General features: G+C 23.5%; 4 protein-coding genes across 8 annotated transcripts in view; 2 read left to right on the top strand and 2 right to left on the bottom strand.

Annotated features, from left to right (window-relative positions):
- LOC102675903 (major facilitator superfamily domain-containing protein 8) overlaps positions 1-1360 on the bottom strand; it is a 2521-nt gene extending 1161 nt beyond the window's left edge. The window contains exons 1-6 of the mRNA XM_031509588.1: positions 1302-1360; positions 1080-1227; positions 768-1011; positions 544-632; positions 249-468; positions 51-172 (exon numbers count right to left, since the gene is read on the bottom strand). Coding sequence (XP_031365448.1) covers positions 51-172; positions 249-468; positions 544-632; positions 768-1011; positions 1080-1227; positions 1302-1333 — 855 coding nt within the window. The 5' untranslated portion in view covers positions 1334-1360. The remainder of the gene's footprint in view (positions 1-50; positions 173-248; positions 469-543; positions 633-767; positions 1012-1079; positions 1228-1301) is intronic.
- Positions 1361-4026: 2666 nt separating this feature from the next.
- LOC102675038 (DNA (cytosine-5)-methyltransferase PliMCI-like) lies at positions 4027-10246 on the top strand. The gene is made up of 15 exons (XM_006613835.1): positions 4027-4371; positions 4445-5012; positions 5094-5457; positions 5540-5866; positions 5959-6111; positions 6202-6661; positions 6733-7350; positions 7438-7764; positions 7865-8016; positions 8089-8423; positions 8513-8624; positions 8720-8869; positions 9011-9177; positions 9441-9681; positions 9752-10246. The coding sequence occupies exons 1-15, from the start codon at positions 4245-4247 to the stop codon at positions 9977-9979; spliced, it is 4329 nt and encodes a 1442-aa protein (XP_006613898.1). The 5' UTR covers positions 4027-4244; the 3' UTR covers positions 9980-10246.
- Positions 10247-10882: 636 nt separating this feature from the next.
- Positions 10883-13125, top strand: LOC102674822 (calcium load-activated calcium channel). 2 transcript variants are annotated; one of them, XM_006613834.2, is made up of 5 exons: positions 10883-11065; positions 11169-11246; positions 11369-11527; positions 11624-11688; positions 11785-13125. In XM_006613834.2, the coding sequence occupies exons 1-5, from the start codon at positions 11005-11007 to the stop codon at positions 11875-11877; spliced, it is 456 nt and encodes a 151-aa protein (XP_006613897.1). In that variant the 5' UTR covers positions 10883-11004; the 3' UTR covers positions 11878-13125. The 2 variants fall into 2 exon arrangements, with proteins under 2 accessions (XP_006613897.1, XP_006613896.1); XM_006613833.2 differs by having other exon boundaries at positions 10886-11065; positions 11369-11688.
- Positions 12434-19180, bottom strand: part of LOC102673939 (serine/threonine-protein phosphatase 1 regulatory subunit 10) — a 14224-nt gene continuing 7477 nt past the window's right edge. For 3 of the 4 annotated variants that reach the window (XM_006613825.2, XM_006613827.2, XM_006613828.2), the window contains exons 6-10: positions 15770-15996; positions 15527-15683; positions 15082-15396; positions 14848-15007; positions 13709-14567 (exon numbers count right to left, since the gene is read on the bottom strand). In XM_006613825.2, the coding sequence (XP_006613888.1) occupies positions 13709-14567; positions 14848-15007; positions 15082-15396; positions 15527-15683; positions 15770-15996 (1718 nt within the window). Of the gene's footprint in view, positions 14568-14847; positions 15008-15081; positions 15397-15526; positions 15684-15769; positions 15997-19180 lie in introns of all 4 variants that reach the window. The other variant, XM_006613826.2, reaches the window with a different exon arrangement.

The raw sequence follows: 19180 nt of genomic DNA, 5'->3' as shown, positions 1-19180 counted from the left end.
TGTAAAAAAAAAAAAAAAAAAATGAAAGAAATGATTATAATATAAAAAAATATTTTATACTTTAAAACTAACGTTTCAAGAAGAACAAAATTAAATACTAAGACAAAAAATGCACAAATTAATGTCCAGGCTGCTAAATTGTCTGGTTTTATAGATTTCAATGTTTCTTCCTCTGTAATAAAAATTTTTTTTTTAATAATAATCATAATTAATATTTGATTACTATTGTTTAATTTAAATATATTTACCAGTTTGTTTTCCTTCATTTCGCATTGCCTCGCGAATAGCAATTCGACGTTCTGTAAAATTCCATGGAAGGAATAAAATAAAATTAAGAATTCCCATTATGACATTTATCCAACCAGTCATAGTATACATATTAATAGGTATATTTATAAAATATACACCCTTTTCTCCAAGAGGTGTAACTGCAGCTTGTAAACTAGGACCTACCACAAATCCTAATACCTAAGATATTTTAGGATAAGTTAAGTTATAAGAAATTATATTAACTTACATGAAAAAATATTAAATTTATATTACCTGAGCAAGAGATACCATTGAAACAGCATGTGTCCTTTCCACAAATTTTGTAGCTGCTGAGAGATAAGACCGTGCTACTGCAATATTAGCTGAAAGTATCATATTATGAAAATAAATAATAAGATTTTATATTTAATAGATAATATTTAATATTATTAATTAATATAATAAAAATATAATAAAAATAACAAATAATATTATATAATAATATTATTATATATTACCAGAACTAACTCCAACCAAAAATCTGGCAACTATCATATACATTTTTCGATCGCCTGGTACAATCTCAAGAACACTATATAATCCTGATGCAAATGTAAATAAAGCTAATGTTGATAAAAGTGGAAGTCTTATAGATCCTCTTTTATCTCCCCACCATCCTACTAGAGGAGAAAATAACATTTGTCCTAAAGGATTTGCTGCAACTACATATCCCATGTATTCTTTACCAGCAGCACTATCCAACTACAATATTGATGTATAATATTACTATATATCAAAATTTATCTTTATTTTTCCTTTATTGTATTCACCTTATCAAGATATGGCCATACTCCTGTTAGTATAATACTAAAACCCAAAGACATAAGAAACATAGTAAAATAAATTACATAAATGCTTCTCCATCGTTCTTTTTTCTCAAAAACAGTTTCCAAATCATCATCCACAAAAGTATTGTTTCTATTATAATAAAAATAAAACTTATTATTTATGATAAAAATTATTAAATATTTAAAAATTTTATAATACTATACCTTCTATGAAATAATTTTTTACACCAAGCCATTAAAAGTTATCATATAAAATTTGCATAAAACAATAAATTATACTCTTATATTATATTCTTTTTATAAAGCTATAAATTTTTTTATTTTAATTACAAACTTAAATGTAAATTTTAATTTTTTTTTCCTTTCTCTCTCTTGAATTTTCAATGTTTTTTAATTTTAATGATAATTTATAAATTTAAAGAAGATATTAAAAGAAGATCTAAAGAAGAATTAAAATATATTATTTTAATTTATTAAAAAATAATAAAAATATATATATTTTTTTAATTTTTAAAATTTTCAAAGAAATAATTCATATTTATCAAATCAGATATTTATATTAAAAAATAATTGTTTTAAGCAATTTTAAATAATTTAATTTCATTTTATCAAAAATTTTTTTTATATTTTTATATGGGTATTTAAAGAGGATATTTATTATCTCAAAAATTTAAAGAATGAAATGTTACTTACTTTCTTTAATAAATAACTAAACTATTATTATAAATTATCATTTAATCATTTTTATCATAAATGAATAATAAATATATCACAAATAAAAGATGGTAAAATATAATATTTTGTATTATATTTATTACACAATTCTTTTTTTAAAATTTGCGCACACGCATGTCATTTAAAAATATTACAACTGCATTGAATTCGCGAACTTAAATAAAATTTGTATTCTGCATTATTGCGAATGTTATAGAATTTATCCATATAAAGCTTTCATTTGTTAATCACGCGAACAATGTACACTACAAGTTAGATTGATATATATCCGAAAGTAAATGAAACGTTCAATTGACTGACTCTGTAACTATGAAGCATATGTTTTTCAATATTTATATACATATAAACTTATATATATATATACATATATTATCATACATTATAATCACATTCTGATATTATGTACTATCATTTTCTAATTATTTGTAATTTTTCTTTCAATTCCTTAAATGTATCTTTAAACAAATAATTGATATATAATATATAATATATAATTTTTTATTTAATAAAATTTAATATATGGCAAAAACAAAAAATCACATGTTCACATAACAGCTGATTGACTCATTTCCGTTTTAAATATACAATATAAATATATGTATATATATATATACATATAAATTCATACATATATATATATTCACATTATTCATATAAGATGATTATGTTATTTAAACGTTATATCAATAAGAATTAACAAACATTAGAAATCTTATCATATTACCATAGAAAATCTGGTAGTTACATAATATATAAATTATTTATTAAATTAGATTATATATTATAAAGAAATTCATAACAATCTTACATTTATTTAATAACTCTTATAAAAAATAATTAAATATTCTTATAAAGCTTGATACAAAATTATAATATTAAATTTAAATCAATTTTGAAAGTTAAATTTTCTTGATTTTTATTAAACAATGCAAATTAAATATTAATTTTTTTTTAAATTATACAATAATCAATGTAAAATATATTACAATTTAATAGATAAAAATATGTTTATATAATAAAATTATATGAATTTAATTAATACTTTATTACATAACGAATGGTTATAGATTAATTATAAAGCTATTTACAAAAAATTTATTAGAAAATTTACAAAAGTTTTTTTATACATTTAATAATTATAAGGTCTATAACGTTGAGAATAATATCTATCAGAATTCCTATATATTTCACCTCTTTCTTGGGGAAAAAAATATCTTTTTCTTCTAGGATACCAAGGATCAATGATTGGAGGTTTTTTTAATTCCATATTTTTAACTTTCATAAATTCAATATCTTTTTCTGTATACCGATCTTTGAATTCATTTTCACATTCTTCCAAAAACTTTTTTTGTTCATCAGTTAAATTTTTTTCTTCCATGATGTCTTTTGGCTATAAAAAATAAAATAAGCTATAAAAAATAACAAATATATACTATTTTAAAAATAAAAACAATATCCAAAATTTTATATTATCAATATTTTTCAATTTCTATACATTCATAAATATATATAGTATAAAGTATAAAACATTGATATTATAATTAAAATTTATTTATAAAATTTTTTTGTTTTTTATATAATAACAAGAATACTATTATTTATTTAATAATATATTTTTAAACATTTTTTTAATATTTGTTATATATTTATTTACTTATAATACCTCTAAATAATCTAATTAAACTTTTAGTTTATAAAATAATGATTTGTGTTAGTTGGCCAAAAATTAGTCACTTCCCATAAACAAAATTTTAGTTTGATAGGTTATACTAATATTTAAAGAAGAATTGAATTTTGTGTCATATTATTTATAATATATAAGATTATATTTTCTAATAAATATTATTATTTTAAATTCAATTATATATATTACACACATTATCGTATAAAATAAGTTTATATAAATAATTTGTATAAAGAACCAATCATAATTCAAAGCATGATATAGAAATTAAAGAAATAAAGGATAATACGTAAAATGATAATTTACTCAAATTATATTATTTATTAAATTTATATTAGAACATATTAATATTAAAATAACGCTATACATATAAAACATATACAAATCATAGAAATAAATGATAAATTATGTGAAATAAATGAAGAAAGCTTATATACTATATTTTCTACCAATATAACATAGCATTTTCATATAAACGAGCTTTAAAAAATTTTGGCGGTACAATCGTCAGCATACATGTTCTTATACTTATGTGTGTGCTATTTAGCTGAAATTTGTTATACAATATTCATTAAAAATACAAAAAAAGTATTCATTTATAATTATTTATAAAGTTAAAAATACATTCCTGGTGTATTTATTTCGATTTAAATATAAAAAGTTTATATTTTATAAAAAATAATATTAATTGTAGATAAATTCGATAAAAATAATCGATTTTATCCAATATGATATCTACTATCATACCAAACACCGAAACTTATGAGATAGAAAAACAAATACAAGTTGAAAATGATACGGAAGAACAACAAATATCTTTAAATAATTGCATTATAGAAGAAAATAAAAACGCAGGTAAGAAATAAATAATATTTTCAAAGAAAGTTCAACTAAATAATAAAGGTTAAATTTAATTTATTCTCATTAGTGATTGATACTATGATACTTGAAGAAAGCAATAATGATAGAAAAAAACTTCGTAGTGGAAAATACATTAGTACGAACACATCTAGTTTGAGTAAAATTAATGGAGATTTAAATAAATATGGATTATCACAACAAAGAATGCAATCTGTTAAAAAATCTGTTAAAAGAAAAAGTAATGGAGTTGAAGAATTGGAAACAAAATCTCTTATGTTAGCACAAAACGAAAAAGTACTATGTGATAATAAATCTGATTTGAAACAAATGCAATCAGATTCAAGTGATGAATCTGAAAGTAATATTCTTAAAAAAAATAAAACTGAAAATAATAATATAATTAATACAGAAGAATCAAAAATAATGCATCAGAAACCCTTTAATGTTCATCAAAAATGTGAATATTGTTGTCAGAAATTAACAAGTATAGATATAAAAATATATCCAGGTCATCCTAATAATGCAGTAGAAGAAATGATTGCATTAACAGATCCTAGATTATCTTTATTCACAGGAGAAGAAATTGTAATACATGAAAGTGATGAAAGACCACAAAATAAAATTACTCATTTCTGGTAAGAATTCTTTATAATAAAAAAATAGATAAATTTCTTATTATTATTATGTTATGTATTATTTTATTTTTCTTTTTATAGCGTTTATGATAAAAATGGACATTTATGTTCTTTTGACACTGGTTTGATAGAAAAAAATGTGATACTTTATTTTTCTGGGTATATGAAACCTATTTATGAAGAAAACTCATGTCCAGAAGGAGGTGTGCCTACAAAAGACATGGGACCAATAAATGAATGGTGGGTGTCAGGATTTGATGGTGGTGAATTGGCACTTGTAGGATTTACTACAGCATTTGCAGAATATATATTGATGGAACCTGCTGAAGTATATTCACCATTTATGGATTCTGTAAAGGAAAAAATTTACATGAGCAAAATAGTTATAGAATTTTTATTAGATGAAATCAATCCTACATATGAAGATTTGTTAAATAAATTACAAGTAAGAATTTTCATTAAGATTTAGCAAAAGTAAAATATTTTAACTTTTAATCTACAACTTTTATTAAAATATATTTTTTTAGACTATAGTTCCACCAAAAGGATTATCTAGATTTACAGAAGATTCTTTATTACGGTATGCACAATTTATCTGTGATCAAGTTATTTCCTTTGATGCATCAGCAGGACCAGAAGATCCTTTGTTAATTACAAGTCCATGTATGCGAGCATTAGTGACTCTTGCCGGTGTAACATTAAATAAAAGAATTGCATTACGCAGAACACAATCTAGAGATCAAAAAAATAAAAAAACTACTTGGACGAAAGCTACAACCACAAAATTAGTTAATAATATGTTTGAAACATTTTTTTCTGATCAAATAGCTACAAATAGCGATAAAGAAATATCGGTATATAAAATTGAATAATGAAAATATATGAGTAATGAAAATATTAATATTAAACAATATTTTAGTATAGTAAATATAATGTATCATTACAGGGACCGAAAAGACATAGATGTGGGATATGTGAAACTTGTCAGCAGCCAGATTGTGGAGTTTGTACAGCTTGTAAAGACATGATCAAATTTGGTGGATCTGGAAGAAGTAAACAAGCTTGCAACAGAAGAAGATGTCCAAATATGGCTATACAAGTAAAATATTTTAATAAATATTTCCAATCTTTATTCTAATATAGAATTTATTTTGTAATATATAATTGAAAAAATTTTAAATAATTATAGGAAGCTGATGATTCAGATCAAGAAGATGATGATTTTAATGATACATTAATAGAAAATACAAAAATTACTCAAAAAATGATTTTAAAAGAATTTAAACATGTAGAAAAAGAAATTACATGGATGGGAGAATCTATAATAAATGATGGTCGGAGAACTTTTTATAAATCAGTTATGGTTGTTGATGAAGAAATAAAAGCTAATGATTATGTTTTAATTGAATCAAATGATCCTACTGTACCATTACAAATAGCTAAAGTCATTTATATGTGGGAAGATAAAAATGGTGCAAAATTGTGTCATGCTAATTGGTTTCGAAGAGGCAGTGATACTGTACTTGGTGAAACATCAGATTCTTTAGAATTATTCTTACTTGATGAATGTGATAATGTTCCATTTACTTCAGTTAAATCCAAAGCTACTGTTATTTATAAAACTAATCCAAAAAATTGGAATGAATTGGGTAATTATATTTTTTATTCTTGGAATTTTATATTATTATTATAAGTTAAATATCAATTAATTATATTTTAGGAAATGCAGATATATTACCAGAAGATGAAATACAAAATAAAGATGGAAAAACATTTTTTTATCAAAAAAAGTATATTCCAGAAACAGCTCGTTTTGAGGATTGTTCTTTGGATCCTGAATGCCCGCGAAAAGAAATCAGTCATCGGTTTTGTCCTGCTTGTATACGTTTTACTACATTACAATGTTATTATACACCAAAAGTTTTTGATCGGGAAGAAGAGAAGAATAGCAAAGAAGTGACCTATAATATAGTAAAATATAAAAATGAAGAATTTAGAGTTGGTTCTGCTGTATTTTTAATGCCAGGAGCCATAAAATATAAATATACATCTACATATCACATTTCTCAAAAAATGAAAAAGGGAAAAGTAGATGAAGATATGTACCCTGAATATTATCGAAAATCATCAGATCATGTAAAAGGATCAAATTATGATACACCAGAACCATTTCACATTGGATATATAAATTCAATTTATGCAACAACTAATAATAAATTAGTTGCATCATCTGATATATGGATTAAAATAAATAAAATGTATCGACCAGAAAACACTCACAAAGGACTTACATTAATGCAACAAGTTGATCTTAATATGGTATATTGGAGTGATGAAGGTAAAATATTAGAAAAATAATAACATAAAAAATTATATAAATTAATATAAATTGATTAATATTTTTTTTTAAATAAAAACATTTTAGTTTGTGATATTAAGTTTTCGGATGTAGCTGGAAAATGTTATTTGGTATATTCAGAAAATTTAGATCAATCTGTAGAAGAATGGACTACTGCTGGTCCATATCGTTTTTATTTTTCTCAAGCATATAATGCTTCAGAAAAAACATTTGTCGATCCACCATATTATGCTATGAATATTGGGAAGTTGGGAAGTGGAAAAGGAAAGGGAAAAGCAAAATGTAAAAGTAAAAAATTAGAAACAAATGATAAAAAAGTAATTGATAAGCCTATAAATTATTGTAAAGTGCCAAAAAAGTTAAAAACATTAGATGTTTTTGCTGGTTGTGGTGGTTAGTACAATATTAAAATTGAATTGCAAATGATTAAAGATTTTTCTAAATTAAAATTGTTATAGGATTTGTTATATATATTGTTATATATATGTTATAGGATTATCTGAAGGACTACGACAAGCTGGTATTGTAGACAATCAATGGGCAATTGAAAAAGATGAACCAGCTGCATGTGCATATCGACTCAATAATCCCAATACAACAGTATTTTGTGAAGATTGCAATGTACTTTTACGAAAAGTTATGAATGTAAGTTTAGCTAAAAAAAGATAATAAATAATTTAATATATATATATATATTATGTTTTTTTATCTTTTTAGGGTGATCTTTGTGATAATAATGGACAACGCTTACCTCAAAAAGGAGAAGTAGAATTATTATGTGGCGGTCCACCTTGCCAAGGTTTTAGTGGCATGAATCGTTTTAACTCACGGCAATATTCTCTATTTAAAAATTCTTTAGTAGTATCATGTTTGTCTTATTGTGATTATTATAGACCAAAATTTTTTATTATGGAAAACGTTAGAAACTTTGTATCATTTAAAAGAAGTATGGTACTAAAATTAACATTAAGGTGCCTTGTACGAATGGGTTATCAATGTACGTTTGGTATTTTACAAGCTGGAAATTACGGTATTCCACAAACAAGAAGAAGGTATCATATTTAACTTATATCGAATTATAGAAATTTAATATTTTAAATTAATATTTCATATTTTTATTTCATAATTTATTTGCTTTTAGATTAATAATATTAGCTGCTGCACCTGGAGAAGTTCTTCCAAAATATCCTGAACCAACTCATGTATTTAGTAAGCGAGCATGTCAACTAAGCGTTATTGTTGATAATAAAAAAGTAAGACTTTATTAAATTTATATAGAAATTATTATATAGAAATATTATTTACTATATAAATTAGATAATTATATTATTGTGTTATTTTTTGATAGTATTCATCAAATTGTGATTGGATGGAATCAGCACCATATAGAACAATTAGTGTTCGCGATGCGATGTCTGATTTACCTAATATTCGAAATGGATGGAACAATGAAGAAATAGCTTATAGTGATGAACCAATATCACATTTTCAAAGAAAAGTAAAAAAAATTATTTAATACTAATACTAGTTAACTATTAATATTAACATCATTAATTATTTTTAACATATTAATTACTATTATATCATAAATTATATACATCTAAAATATCTTTAAATGTACTTATATATTTATTTATAGGTAAGACCTAAAGAACCTGATACAATATTAAGAGATCATATTTGTAAAGATATGGCTCCATTAGTTGAAGCAAGAATAGCACATATTCCAACTGCAAGTGGATCTGATTGGCGAGATTTGCCGAATATTATAGTCCGTTTAAGTGATGGAACATACTCAAAAAAATTGTAAATATATTTTATTTATAATTGTATATTACAAATAATTATTTATAATATTATATTATATATAATTATAATTAATTAATTAATTAATTAATTAATTAAATATAATTATAATAATATATATATAATATTTAATTATTTCTATTTCTATTTATATAAATATTATTATAATAAATAATAATAAATAAAAATTAAAATTATAATATAATATACTATTAAATTAAGTAATAATTTAAAAAATAATAATTTAAATGTTTGTGTTATAGAGAATATATGTATCATGATAAGAAAGCAGGTAAAAGTTCTACTGGAGCACTTCGAGGTGTATGTAGTTGTTGCATGGGTAAAATGTGTGATCCAATTGCTAGACAATATAATACTTTAATTCCATGGTGTTTACCACATACTGGAAAGCGCCATAATCATTGGGCAGGTTTATATGGCAGATTAGAATGGGATGGATTTTTTGGTACTACTATTACTAATCCTGAACCTATGGGTAAACAGGTAAATAATATGTTATCTTTTTTTTTAATTTTTTATTCATAAATGTTTAATTCTATTATCTATTTCATAGGGTCGTGTTTTACATCCGGAACAAACTAGAGTTGTGAGCGTAAGGGAATGTGCACGATCACAAGGTTTTCCAGATTCTTTTCGTTTTTATGGAAATATACTTGATAAACATCGTCAAATTGGTAATGCAGTTCCACCACCATTAGGTGCTGCTTTAGGTTTCGAGATTAGAAAGTGTTTAAAAAATGACAATATATTAAAAGCAAAAATTGAAGATTTTCACGATTGATAACAATATATTATAAGCATAAACTTTATGAAAAAAACTTTAAATATTATTTAAAATCTTAATAATAGTTTCTAAGTTAAAATTTATTTTATCTATATAAATTTACCCATATGTGTTCAGTAAAGACATAAACAAATGTTTTTACTAGTTATATGACCAAAAGTATTATGTGATGCATATTTTTATGCAATATTAGCGGTAAAAACAACGTATTCCAGTATATGTAATTTTCAAGGATAAATATATCAGTATTTTAAGTTAACTTAAGAAACTAGTTTTCAAGAATTTTGTTTAATACCTTTCATGTGGAATCAAAAAAATTATTGTAAAAGTTTTATCTTATTGCACATTATTGTGTTGAATTATGGCATTATTTAATCAATTTTAATTATTAATAATTAATAACAAATTATATAATTATAGAATTAGAAAAATCCGTAAAAAAAATTATAAGATTTATAATGAATCAATAGTTTTTTAATTATGCTAAATATATAAATATTAAGGTTTTTCATCTATCAATCGCTGTTTCATATAATAATTTCATAAAATATTTGTAATTTTATCACATTATATGTATATATTGTATCTTTTTGCAGTGATATATTAAAATTATTGTTTATTCTTTATTAATATAATTTTAAAAGAAAAATACTAACTATAAATGAATACTAACTATAAACTATAAAAAAAAAAAAAATAAAGTTAAATAATACAAAAAATATTTATTATGAAATAAAATTTTATAAAGAAATTATGTTTTTAATTTTTTAATTCTAGAGATTATTATATTTAAAATATATATTAATATTTAAATTTTTTATAAATAAATAAAAATAGTTATTTAAAAATAAATATTTTACAATAAATATTAATATATATATAATAATAGATAATAGATAATCAAGATTAATTTTACTCCCATTCACAGCTGTTCAAGTTTGTTAAGATAGGAATGATATTTTCAAGACATAAAATATATATATTTGAATAATTTAAAGAATATTCACATTGTTTTTGTTATCATGTGGGCTGATACTATTTTAATTGTATTTATTAGTATTTGTACAGCATTATTAGGAGAAGGTAATGACACTTCAAATATTATGCGTGCGTCGTTTTAAGTTTAAGGTTATATTTTCTATTTTCATATTATACTATTTTTAATTAATTTTCATATTATTAATAGGTTTAACGTGGTTAATGGTTTATAGAACAGAAAAATATCAAAAATTAAAAGCTGAAATAGAAAAACAAAGTAAAAAATGTAAGTTTTTTAATAAAAATTATATTAAAAAATTAATTATTATAAATTAATTCTTTTAATTTAAACGAATAAAACTAAGTATAGTTTTAATAAATTAAATTCTTATCTTTAATTAATTTTAGTGGAAAAAAGAAAAGAAGCACATGGAGATTCATTAGATAAACAACAGAAAAAAAAAATTGAACGAGAAGAAGAAAGATTAAAGAATAATAATAGAGATTTATCTCTTGTGAAAATGAAATCAATGTTTGCAATTGGATTTGCATTCACAGCTCTTTTAAGTATGTTTAATAGCATTTTTGATGGTAGAATTGTGGCAAGATTGCCTTTTGTTCCAATTAGTTGGATACAAGGTTTATCACATAGAAATCTTCCAGGAGATGACTATACAGAATGTTCATTTATTTTTTTATATATATTGTGTACTATGAGTATTAGACAGGTAAATTCATACCTTCATATTTTTTTATTTTTATTTTAATTTTATTATTTCATAATATTTTATTTTAATTTTTATTTAAATAATTATTGGTTGCAGAATATTCAAAAAATGCTTGGATTTGCTCCTTCTAGAACTGCAAGTAAACAAAGTGGAAGTATTTTTGGTCCTCCACCTCAACAATTTAAATGAATTTGAGCAAATATTAAATTATAAATTCATATATATATATGTATATATATGATATATATCATATATACAATATTATTATATATGATATATATATATATATATATTTTGTTATTTAATTATTATTTAAATTTTTATACTATAAATCTTGATAAAATATTTAAATATTTATGAATAATTAATATTAAAGTTATAATTAATATTGATTAAAATTACATATATTACAATATAAATTTACTATATTACTATATTACACTTGCTCTATTTAATTAAACGTAATAAATTAAGTATTCAATACTGTGATGTTTCTTTTTTAATTAAACTTTATATAATACATTATATTAATGTAGATTATAAAATTATTAATAACTTATTATTTAAACATTAATTGTTAACGTTTTTGAAAAAATTATATACTATTAATAAAATGGATAACTATAAACATAAAAACAATGACTTTATATAAAATTGAAAAGATAAATAGTAATATTTAAAAATACGAGGAGAAAATAAAATATATAAAGAAGTCATAAAGGAAGCATTGATATAATGCAGCATATTTTAGAAAATAGGTGTGATTCATATATTCCATCAAGCAGTTCTTATACAACAATCAATGTTATATACAAACATAACGATCAATCATATACAAAAGATAACCACTACCCTTAATTCGTAAAAAATATTTAATACAATAATATATCAGTGATCTATTTCATAGAGCACATATTCAAACTTGTATGTGAAAATATACTCTATAAATATTAGATCTTTTTGCATTTAACTAGTTCAAATCATATACATTTTTACTAAAAATTCTTGCTTTCTTTTATATTATTACATATTATTTAAGCCTAAAACAGTCTCTTGTTATTAGAGCTAGCGACGTTTTATACAAATGATACAATTATAATATTTACAATCAATCTACATACACGATTAAATATATTTTAATTTAATAAAAAGTTACTTAAATCATTATTTGAACTTTTGGTGTTATGATGTTCCGTTGTATATTACGCTTAATTCATTTTAACAGCATTTTAATTACATATATTCATTAGTATGTAGAAAGCGATAAAACACCCAACTGGCAATCGGAAAGACAAATGCTTATTAAATTGGAATTTGCACTTCCTGCTTACTAGTGTCATATCTTTTGAAATCACTCTATTCGTCATGCCAATAAGATTAAAACTTGCAACGATTCTATTTTTTTGATTACATCAACCATACTTTCGGCAGTGGTTACTATTTGTAAACCGCGAACGTAAAGGGAAGACATATTAATCGAGATATCATTTTATATGAAGTGCTGTAATTTTTAATACATTTTGGAAATAAATAAAAGTATTTTTTCCTTCAAATTCTTTTTAAAATATCTATTCGAAATTATAATAAAAAGTAATGTGTAGGAACCTCTTGCCGTCCAGCAGCCGATGAACCTATGTTTTTCTTTCATTGTCATTTTAGATTTAAAGCAGTTTTCAATCTTGAAAGTCTGCAAGTATATTTCACGAAAAATAAATTTATTATGCTTTCTTTTTATAATATTTATCTTTCGTATTATATGATGCAAATAAATTGAAAATTATCAAATATTAAATTAAATAGTTTAAATCTCGTGAAAATGTAAATGTAAATATCATGTGCTTAATTCTTTGCATTATTTAATAAAAGATTGCACATTATTAAATTTTTTAGCTAATGTGAGCTTGTGTCTAATATGATTTCAATAGTATCATATTCATTTCTATTGATTCATATCAAATAGAATGAATGTTTATGTTACACTACTATGAAAATTTCAAATTATTCATTATTTTAAATTATTTCAAAATGGTGGACAATTCACTCCAGGATGTAAATATTGACATTTGTCACCGACTCGACAATAACCATTTTTTGAAAATTGTCGGCACACAGGTGGTTGTTTTCCATTTCCTCTCCATCCACCACCACCTCCTCTCCATCCACCTCTTCCAGGGGGTCCTCCACCACCTCTATACCAACCAGGTCCAGGAACACCTCTACCTCTACCATGCATTGGACCAGCACCTCTAGGACCTTGGAAATTAGGTCCAGGGCCGTATAATGGACCAGGAGGTCCTTGAAAATTATTTGGATTCATATTATTGAATCCTATATCTTCTGGACCCATTATACCATAACTTTCTTGTTGTTGATTATACATAGGTGGTGGTCCCATCATTCCAGGTGGTACCATTGGACCACCTTCCATTCCTGGTGGAAATGCATTTGGTATATTTCCCATTGGATTCATTGTCATTCCATCAGGTACAACAACTTTTCCATCTCCAGTTCTCCATCCTCCTCCTCCTCCTCCTGCTCCTCCTCCTCCAGTAGACATTGGACCACCCATTTCAGGACCCATTGGACCCATATGAGAAGGTCCCATCATTTGCTGAGACATTTGAGGCATTGGACCCATTGAAGTTTGAGGACCCATAGGTGTCATTACTGGTTGTTGATTATGAGAAAATGATGGATAATGAAAATTCGAAACTGCCGGTGTTTGAGGTTGCAATTGAGGTTTTGGTTCTGGCCATGGCATAGATGTAAAATCTTTCTCACTTTCTTTATTTCCTGTGAGATCATCCAAAGGAATGATTTTAGGTTCGTTATATATGTGATGTCGTTCTTCATCAGGCTCTGCTGCAGAATCTGGAATCCTGAAAATTAAAAATTAAAAATTCATACATCAAATAAAATATTTTACTTAATCGATTTATAAGATATTTTTTAAATATTTTCTGTAGAACTTGTATCAATGAATTATAGTTCATATATAAAACTATCCAATGGTTCAAAGTTCTTATTCTGTTAATATGGCATGCTTAGTCTTACACAAATTATTATTTTTGTAGTAATTATATTTGTGTGTGTCAACATGCATAATTAAATTTAATTTTAATAAAGAAAAAATCTAATATATAGCATGTATATACATACATGCTTCGATTAAAATATAGTGCCTGTAATATTCCTTTTTCTCGAGCATATTGAATATCTTTTTCTCTGCTATCTTTTCCAGGCTCTACTAAAGGTGGCGGTAAATCAATTGGAATTAAAGGTTTCCATCTTGTTCTTTCTTCCATTAAATCTTCATTACCTGTAAGATCATTTTTTAAATCATACTTTTTTTAATATTTAATACAATAAAAAAATCATATTTTAATAACTTACTTAATTTTCTAGCCATCTGGAATGCTTCCCTCTCGTTCTGTTTTTCCATTTGTTTCATATCAGTAAATGTTTTTGTTACGTTTACTCTCTCTGTTTCATCTAATTCGAAATAACGCACTGATTCAAGGTCTGTTTTCCATTTTAATATTTTCTTTGGTCCTTTGCGTTTCTGAAGTAATAAAACACTTCTTAAACCATCAACATATCGTATTTCTGGATAAGAACCAATATTTTCTTTCTTCGTTGATTCAGATATGGAAGATATATCTTCCGGAGAATTAGTTTTTTCTTCCGTATCATCTTCCGGTGTTGGTGCTAAAAAACAATATTTAAAAAATTTTTTTTGAAGTATATATATTTAAAATATTGAAATATTTATATAATATATATTTGAATATATTTGAAATATTTATTTAAATCGATAAATGGAAATAAAATAACTTACTGTTACTTCTAGCATCATCATCGATATCCGTTTTGAATATTCTGTTTTCTTTTTGATCGTCTATCGTTTCTTCTTTCTCTTTTTTCGCATCTTCATCTGAATTTTCCCTTTCCTTTTGTTCTTTATCTTCATCCGTCTCTAACGTATCTTGATAAAACTTAGAAGAAAAAAAATTTTTATAGTATAAAAATATATAAGACACGTATTAATTTTAATCATTAATGCAATAATAATTATATATACTTTAAAATTAGGCTTGACAACAACGGGTGATTTTTCATCGGCACTTGGTGGTGAAGTAGGTGGAGGTGTAACATCACGATTATCACTATTGGCAGTTTCTTGTTTCTTAGCTTCCGTGGGACCATCTTTCGTGATAGATGTTCTTCGTTTTCTCTTTCTTGGTTCTTTACTTTTCGTTGATGCGGTCAAAGCATCCATAAACATATCACTTTCTTGCAAAACCATTGCTGTAAAAAATGCAATGAATATTTATAAATAAAGCAAAATAAAAAAAATTTATATTAATACCAAAATTATTAAAAAAATAGTAGTAAAAAATATTTTACTACTATTAAATAGGGAGAAAAGATTAATACTGCCTTAATATATCTACAATAAAATATTTATATTAAACATTTAGTTTTTAAAAATCAAAAATATAAATTATAGAATTATTGATCAATAAATAATACATTTTATAAATAATTTTCAAGTAATTTTTGAATTTTTGCTACAATCACGAAAGAAAAAAATTCTATCTTTTCATTTACTCGATTAATGATGAGATAAAAATCATAATTACATTTATAGTAATATAATGCTGTAAAAGAAATATTCAGTTGTTCAATATTTAATTGCATATGTCTGCATCAATCCATATAAAATTCCATCACCTGAAAAGAAAAAGAACTTATAACTTTATAAAACTGCATGAAGATAGAAGTAAATTCCTTATTCCATGATAGATCTATAAGCAAATAATACTCGTAACAAATATTAAGTAAAAAATGAATAAGAAGGATATCCATAATGAATCTGTAACAAAAATACAATTACTGTTTTTTAATAATATAAAATATTTTATTTTAAAATAGTATTAAAAAAACGAAATCACTGATTTATTAATAAAAAGAATTTATATAATATTGGATAAATATTAAATAATATAATTAAATTTTTTTTAAATTACGCATTTATAAACATAATTATAAATTATATCATTAATTGATTTTTACAATGAACAAATCAATAAATTTACTAATAGATCAATTATTTTCTATATATTGAATTATTTCATTTATTCGTAACTTCAGATTTAAAAGAAAGAATAAATTCGTATATATTAGTTCTATTATTTTAAATCATTCATAATATCAAAAAATTAAGAATGTAAATAAATTAATTTAAGAAAAATAAATATAGATTAAGTTCTCTCTATAGAACATATACTTTTTCTTATTACATTATTTCCCTTTAAATATTAGTAAAAAATGATATTAAATGAAAGAACATATTTAAATTAAAATCTTTATATTTTTTAACGATGCAATAAATTAAATATAATTTATTATTTTTCATTAATATTATATGAAAAATTGTACTTCAATTATTACATATATTATTTTTTTATTTATTATTTTTAATGCATAAGAATAAAAATTTTATATATTTAATATTTAATTTTGTTTACTATTTTTTGAATTTTTTAGATTTTTAAATTCAAATTTATGTATGTATTCGTTAATTAATTTTGCACGTATTCGTTACAAGATACTCAATAGCTGTAAGAAATACGAAAATTTATTATTAAACGAATTTACTTAAAAAATTTGTTACTCTTTCATATAAATGAATAATAAACTGAACGTCGAATAAAAATTCAATAATTGCATAATAATAACAAAAATTATTATATACGTAGAAAGAAAATCTAAGAAATATATATCAAGTCGATAAGTCATATTGATAATTATATAAATGTTTTTAGAATGTATTCGATAAAAGTGATAATAGTAAACTGGGGAATAATATGCGGGTTTTAATTATACGGCTCCAATTTTATTTCCATAAACCTTTGATTCATGCTCAAATAGTTACTTCATTTTAAAAATGTTTCAAATTGTAAGCGTGCTCTTAACGTATTATATGTACGCAACAATCGAGACGCATTTTCTTTGATAACATTTCATTTCGTTTGTAAAAGTAAGTTTTTTTTGATGAATAATACATACTAATTTTTTTGTCGAAAATTATTATTAAGATTTTACGCAATTCATTAACAATGATTTTCTATTCTTTGCGCGTATGCAAGATATATTAAAAATATAAATTTATTTTCATTTTTAAAGTAACGATACGAAATAAAGATACGATTTTGTATTCTATTTTATATAAAAATGAATATGTAATCATTTACGATTTAATCAAAAGCTAAATATTTGTCAATATAAATGTAATTATAAATAACAATTTAAATGTAATATGCAAATTAAAGTTATATATACCTTAAAATTAGTGTAACTATTTTGTTTTTAATATTATATTTAATAAATAGCATAAAAATTATTATAAATAAAAACGGCATATTTTTTTTTGAATTAATGTCTTGTATACTATAAATTGAAAGAAAACATTTATTAAACGAAAAAAATATTTTCGGTATAAAAAAGCATATTTCGATAGACAAAAAATGAATTTGTAAATATTAACTTGAATAATATGTAATGATTTTAGATTTTATTTTTAGTCGATCGCTTTTTCAAATTCAAATATAAGTGAGGTAAATACCACATGACGAGCATGTCCACGAATGGCGCGGACTTAAATATGTTGAATGGTTAATATACTATGTGAACGTAATGCAACTGCTACGAGAAACAGAATCTGACCCCATACACGAGTGCCGATATAAAGACTATCGCAAAAACATCGGCCTCAGTAGTCCACCGAGCACACCAAGAAGTGCGCCGTTGCGCAACTCCGTCGTTAACCGTCCATCCTCCTTTTCACGCGTCCAATTCAAATAAATGATTTTTAAATACTATCTTTACTATAATATTTAGCGATTTAAAATGATAGAATTTTAAAATGCATTTATATGATATAAATGCTTTTTATATTTTCAAATAAATAGTTAAATATAAAATTAATCGTGCTCTGTTTTATTTTTAATTACGAAATAAATTTTTTACAACCAAAACAAAAAAACTACGATTAATTGAGGATATTTTTGCAAATGCAGAAAAGTTTAAATACAGAAAAACGCTCCTACCTCAGAATTTTTTTTTTTACTCAATAAAAATTATATTATTTTAAAAAATATGAATTCGAAAGAATATTTTAAAAAGATAACAATTTGCTTGAATCAATGACGAGCATAATATAACAGACGTCCGCGTTTCGTTTTTCCTGCTTTCTTCTTTATATTTTTCTCTTGTTCCATTGTATTGTATTTTCACCCGATTGTTAATCCGCGATTACTGGCAAGGAAGAAGACTTCTTCGCCATGTCGACGTTGTCATTGCAATTAGACGATTATCTGTCGTAAGAAGAGGCCCGTTGATCCTAAGGGGCAGCTTGCTCGAAGACGTCGAGTCGATACGCAGCGTTGTATTTCATGCAATTTCAAAAGTGCTTTCATTCCACGAAATT

Source organism: Apis dorsata, unplaced genomic scaffold (genome assembly GCF_000469605.1).
Source record: "Apis dorsata unplaced genomic scaffold, Apis dorsata 1.3 scaffold_163, whole genome shotgun sequence".
In the NCBI taxonomy this organism is placed as follows: domain Eukaryota; kingdom Metazoa; phylum Arthropoda; class Insecta; order Hymenoptera; family Apidae; genus Apis; species Apis dorsata.
Note: the sequence above shows the minus strand (reverse complement) of the source record. Positions and strands in the feature narration are given on the sequence as shown.

What these genes read in the sequence shown, in the direction of transcription:
- LOC102675038 (XM_006613835.1), top strand. Translation starts at nt 4,245, where the DNA reads ATGATATCTACTATCATACCAAACACCGAAACTTATGAGATAGAAAAA. An exon ending in AAAAAATTGGAATGAATTGG is followed by an intron (nt 6,662 to 6,732) that starts GTAATTATATTT and finishes ATTATATTTTAG; the next exon opens with GAAATGCAGATATATTACCA. An exon ending in TATCACATTTTCAAAGAAAA is followed by an intron (nt 8,870 to 9,010) that starts GTAAAAAAAATT and finishes ATTTATTTATAG; the next exon opens with GTAAGACCTAAAGAACCTGA.
- LOC102674822 (XM_006613833.2), top strand. Translation starts at nt 11,005, where the DNA reads ATGTGGGCTGATACTATTTTAATTGTATTTATTAGTATTTGTACAGCA. An exon ending in AGAAAAACAAAGTAAAAAAT is followed by an intron (nt 11,247 to 11,368) that starts GTAAGTTTTTTA and finishes AATTAATTTTAG; the next exon opens with TGGAAAAAAGAAAAGAAGCA. An exon ending in GTACTATGAGTATTAGACAG is followed by an intron (nt 11,689 to 11,784) that starts GTAAATTCATAC and finishes TATTGGTTGCAG; the next exon opens with AATATTCAAAAAATGCTTGG.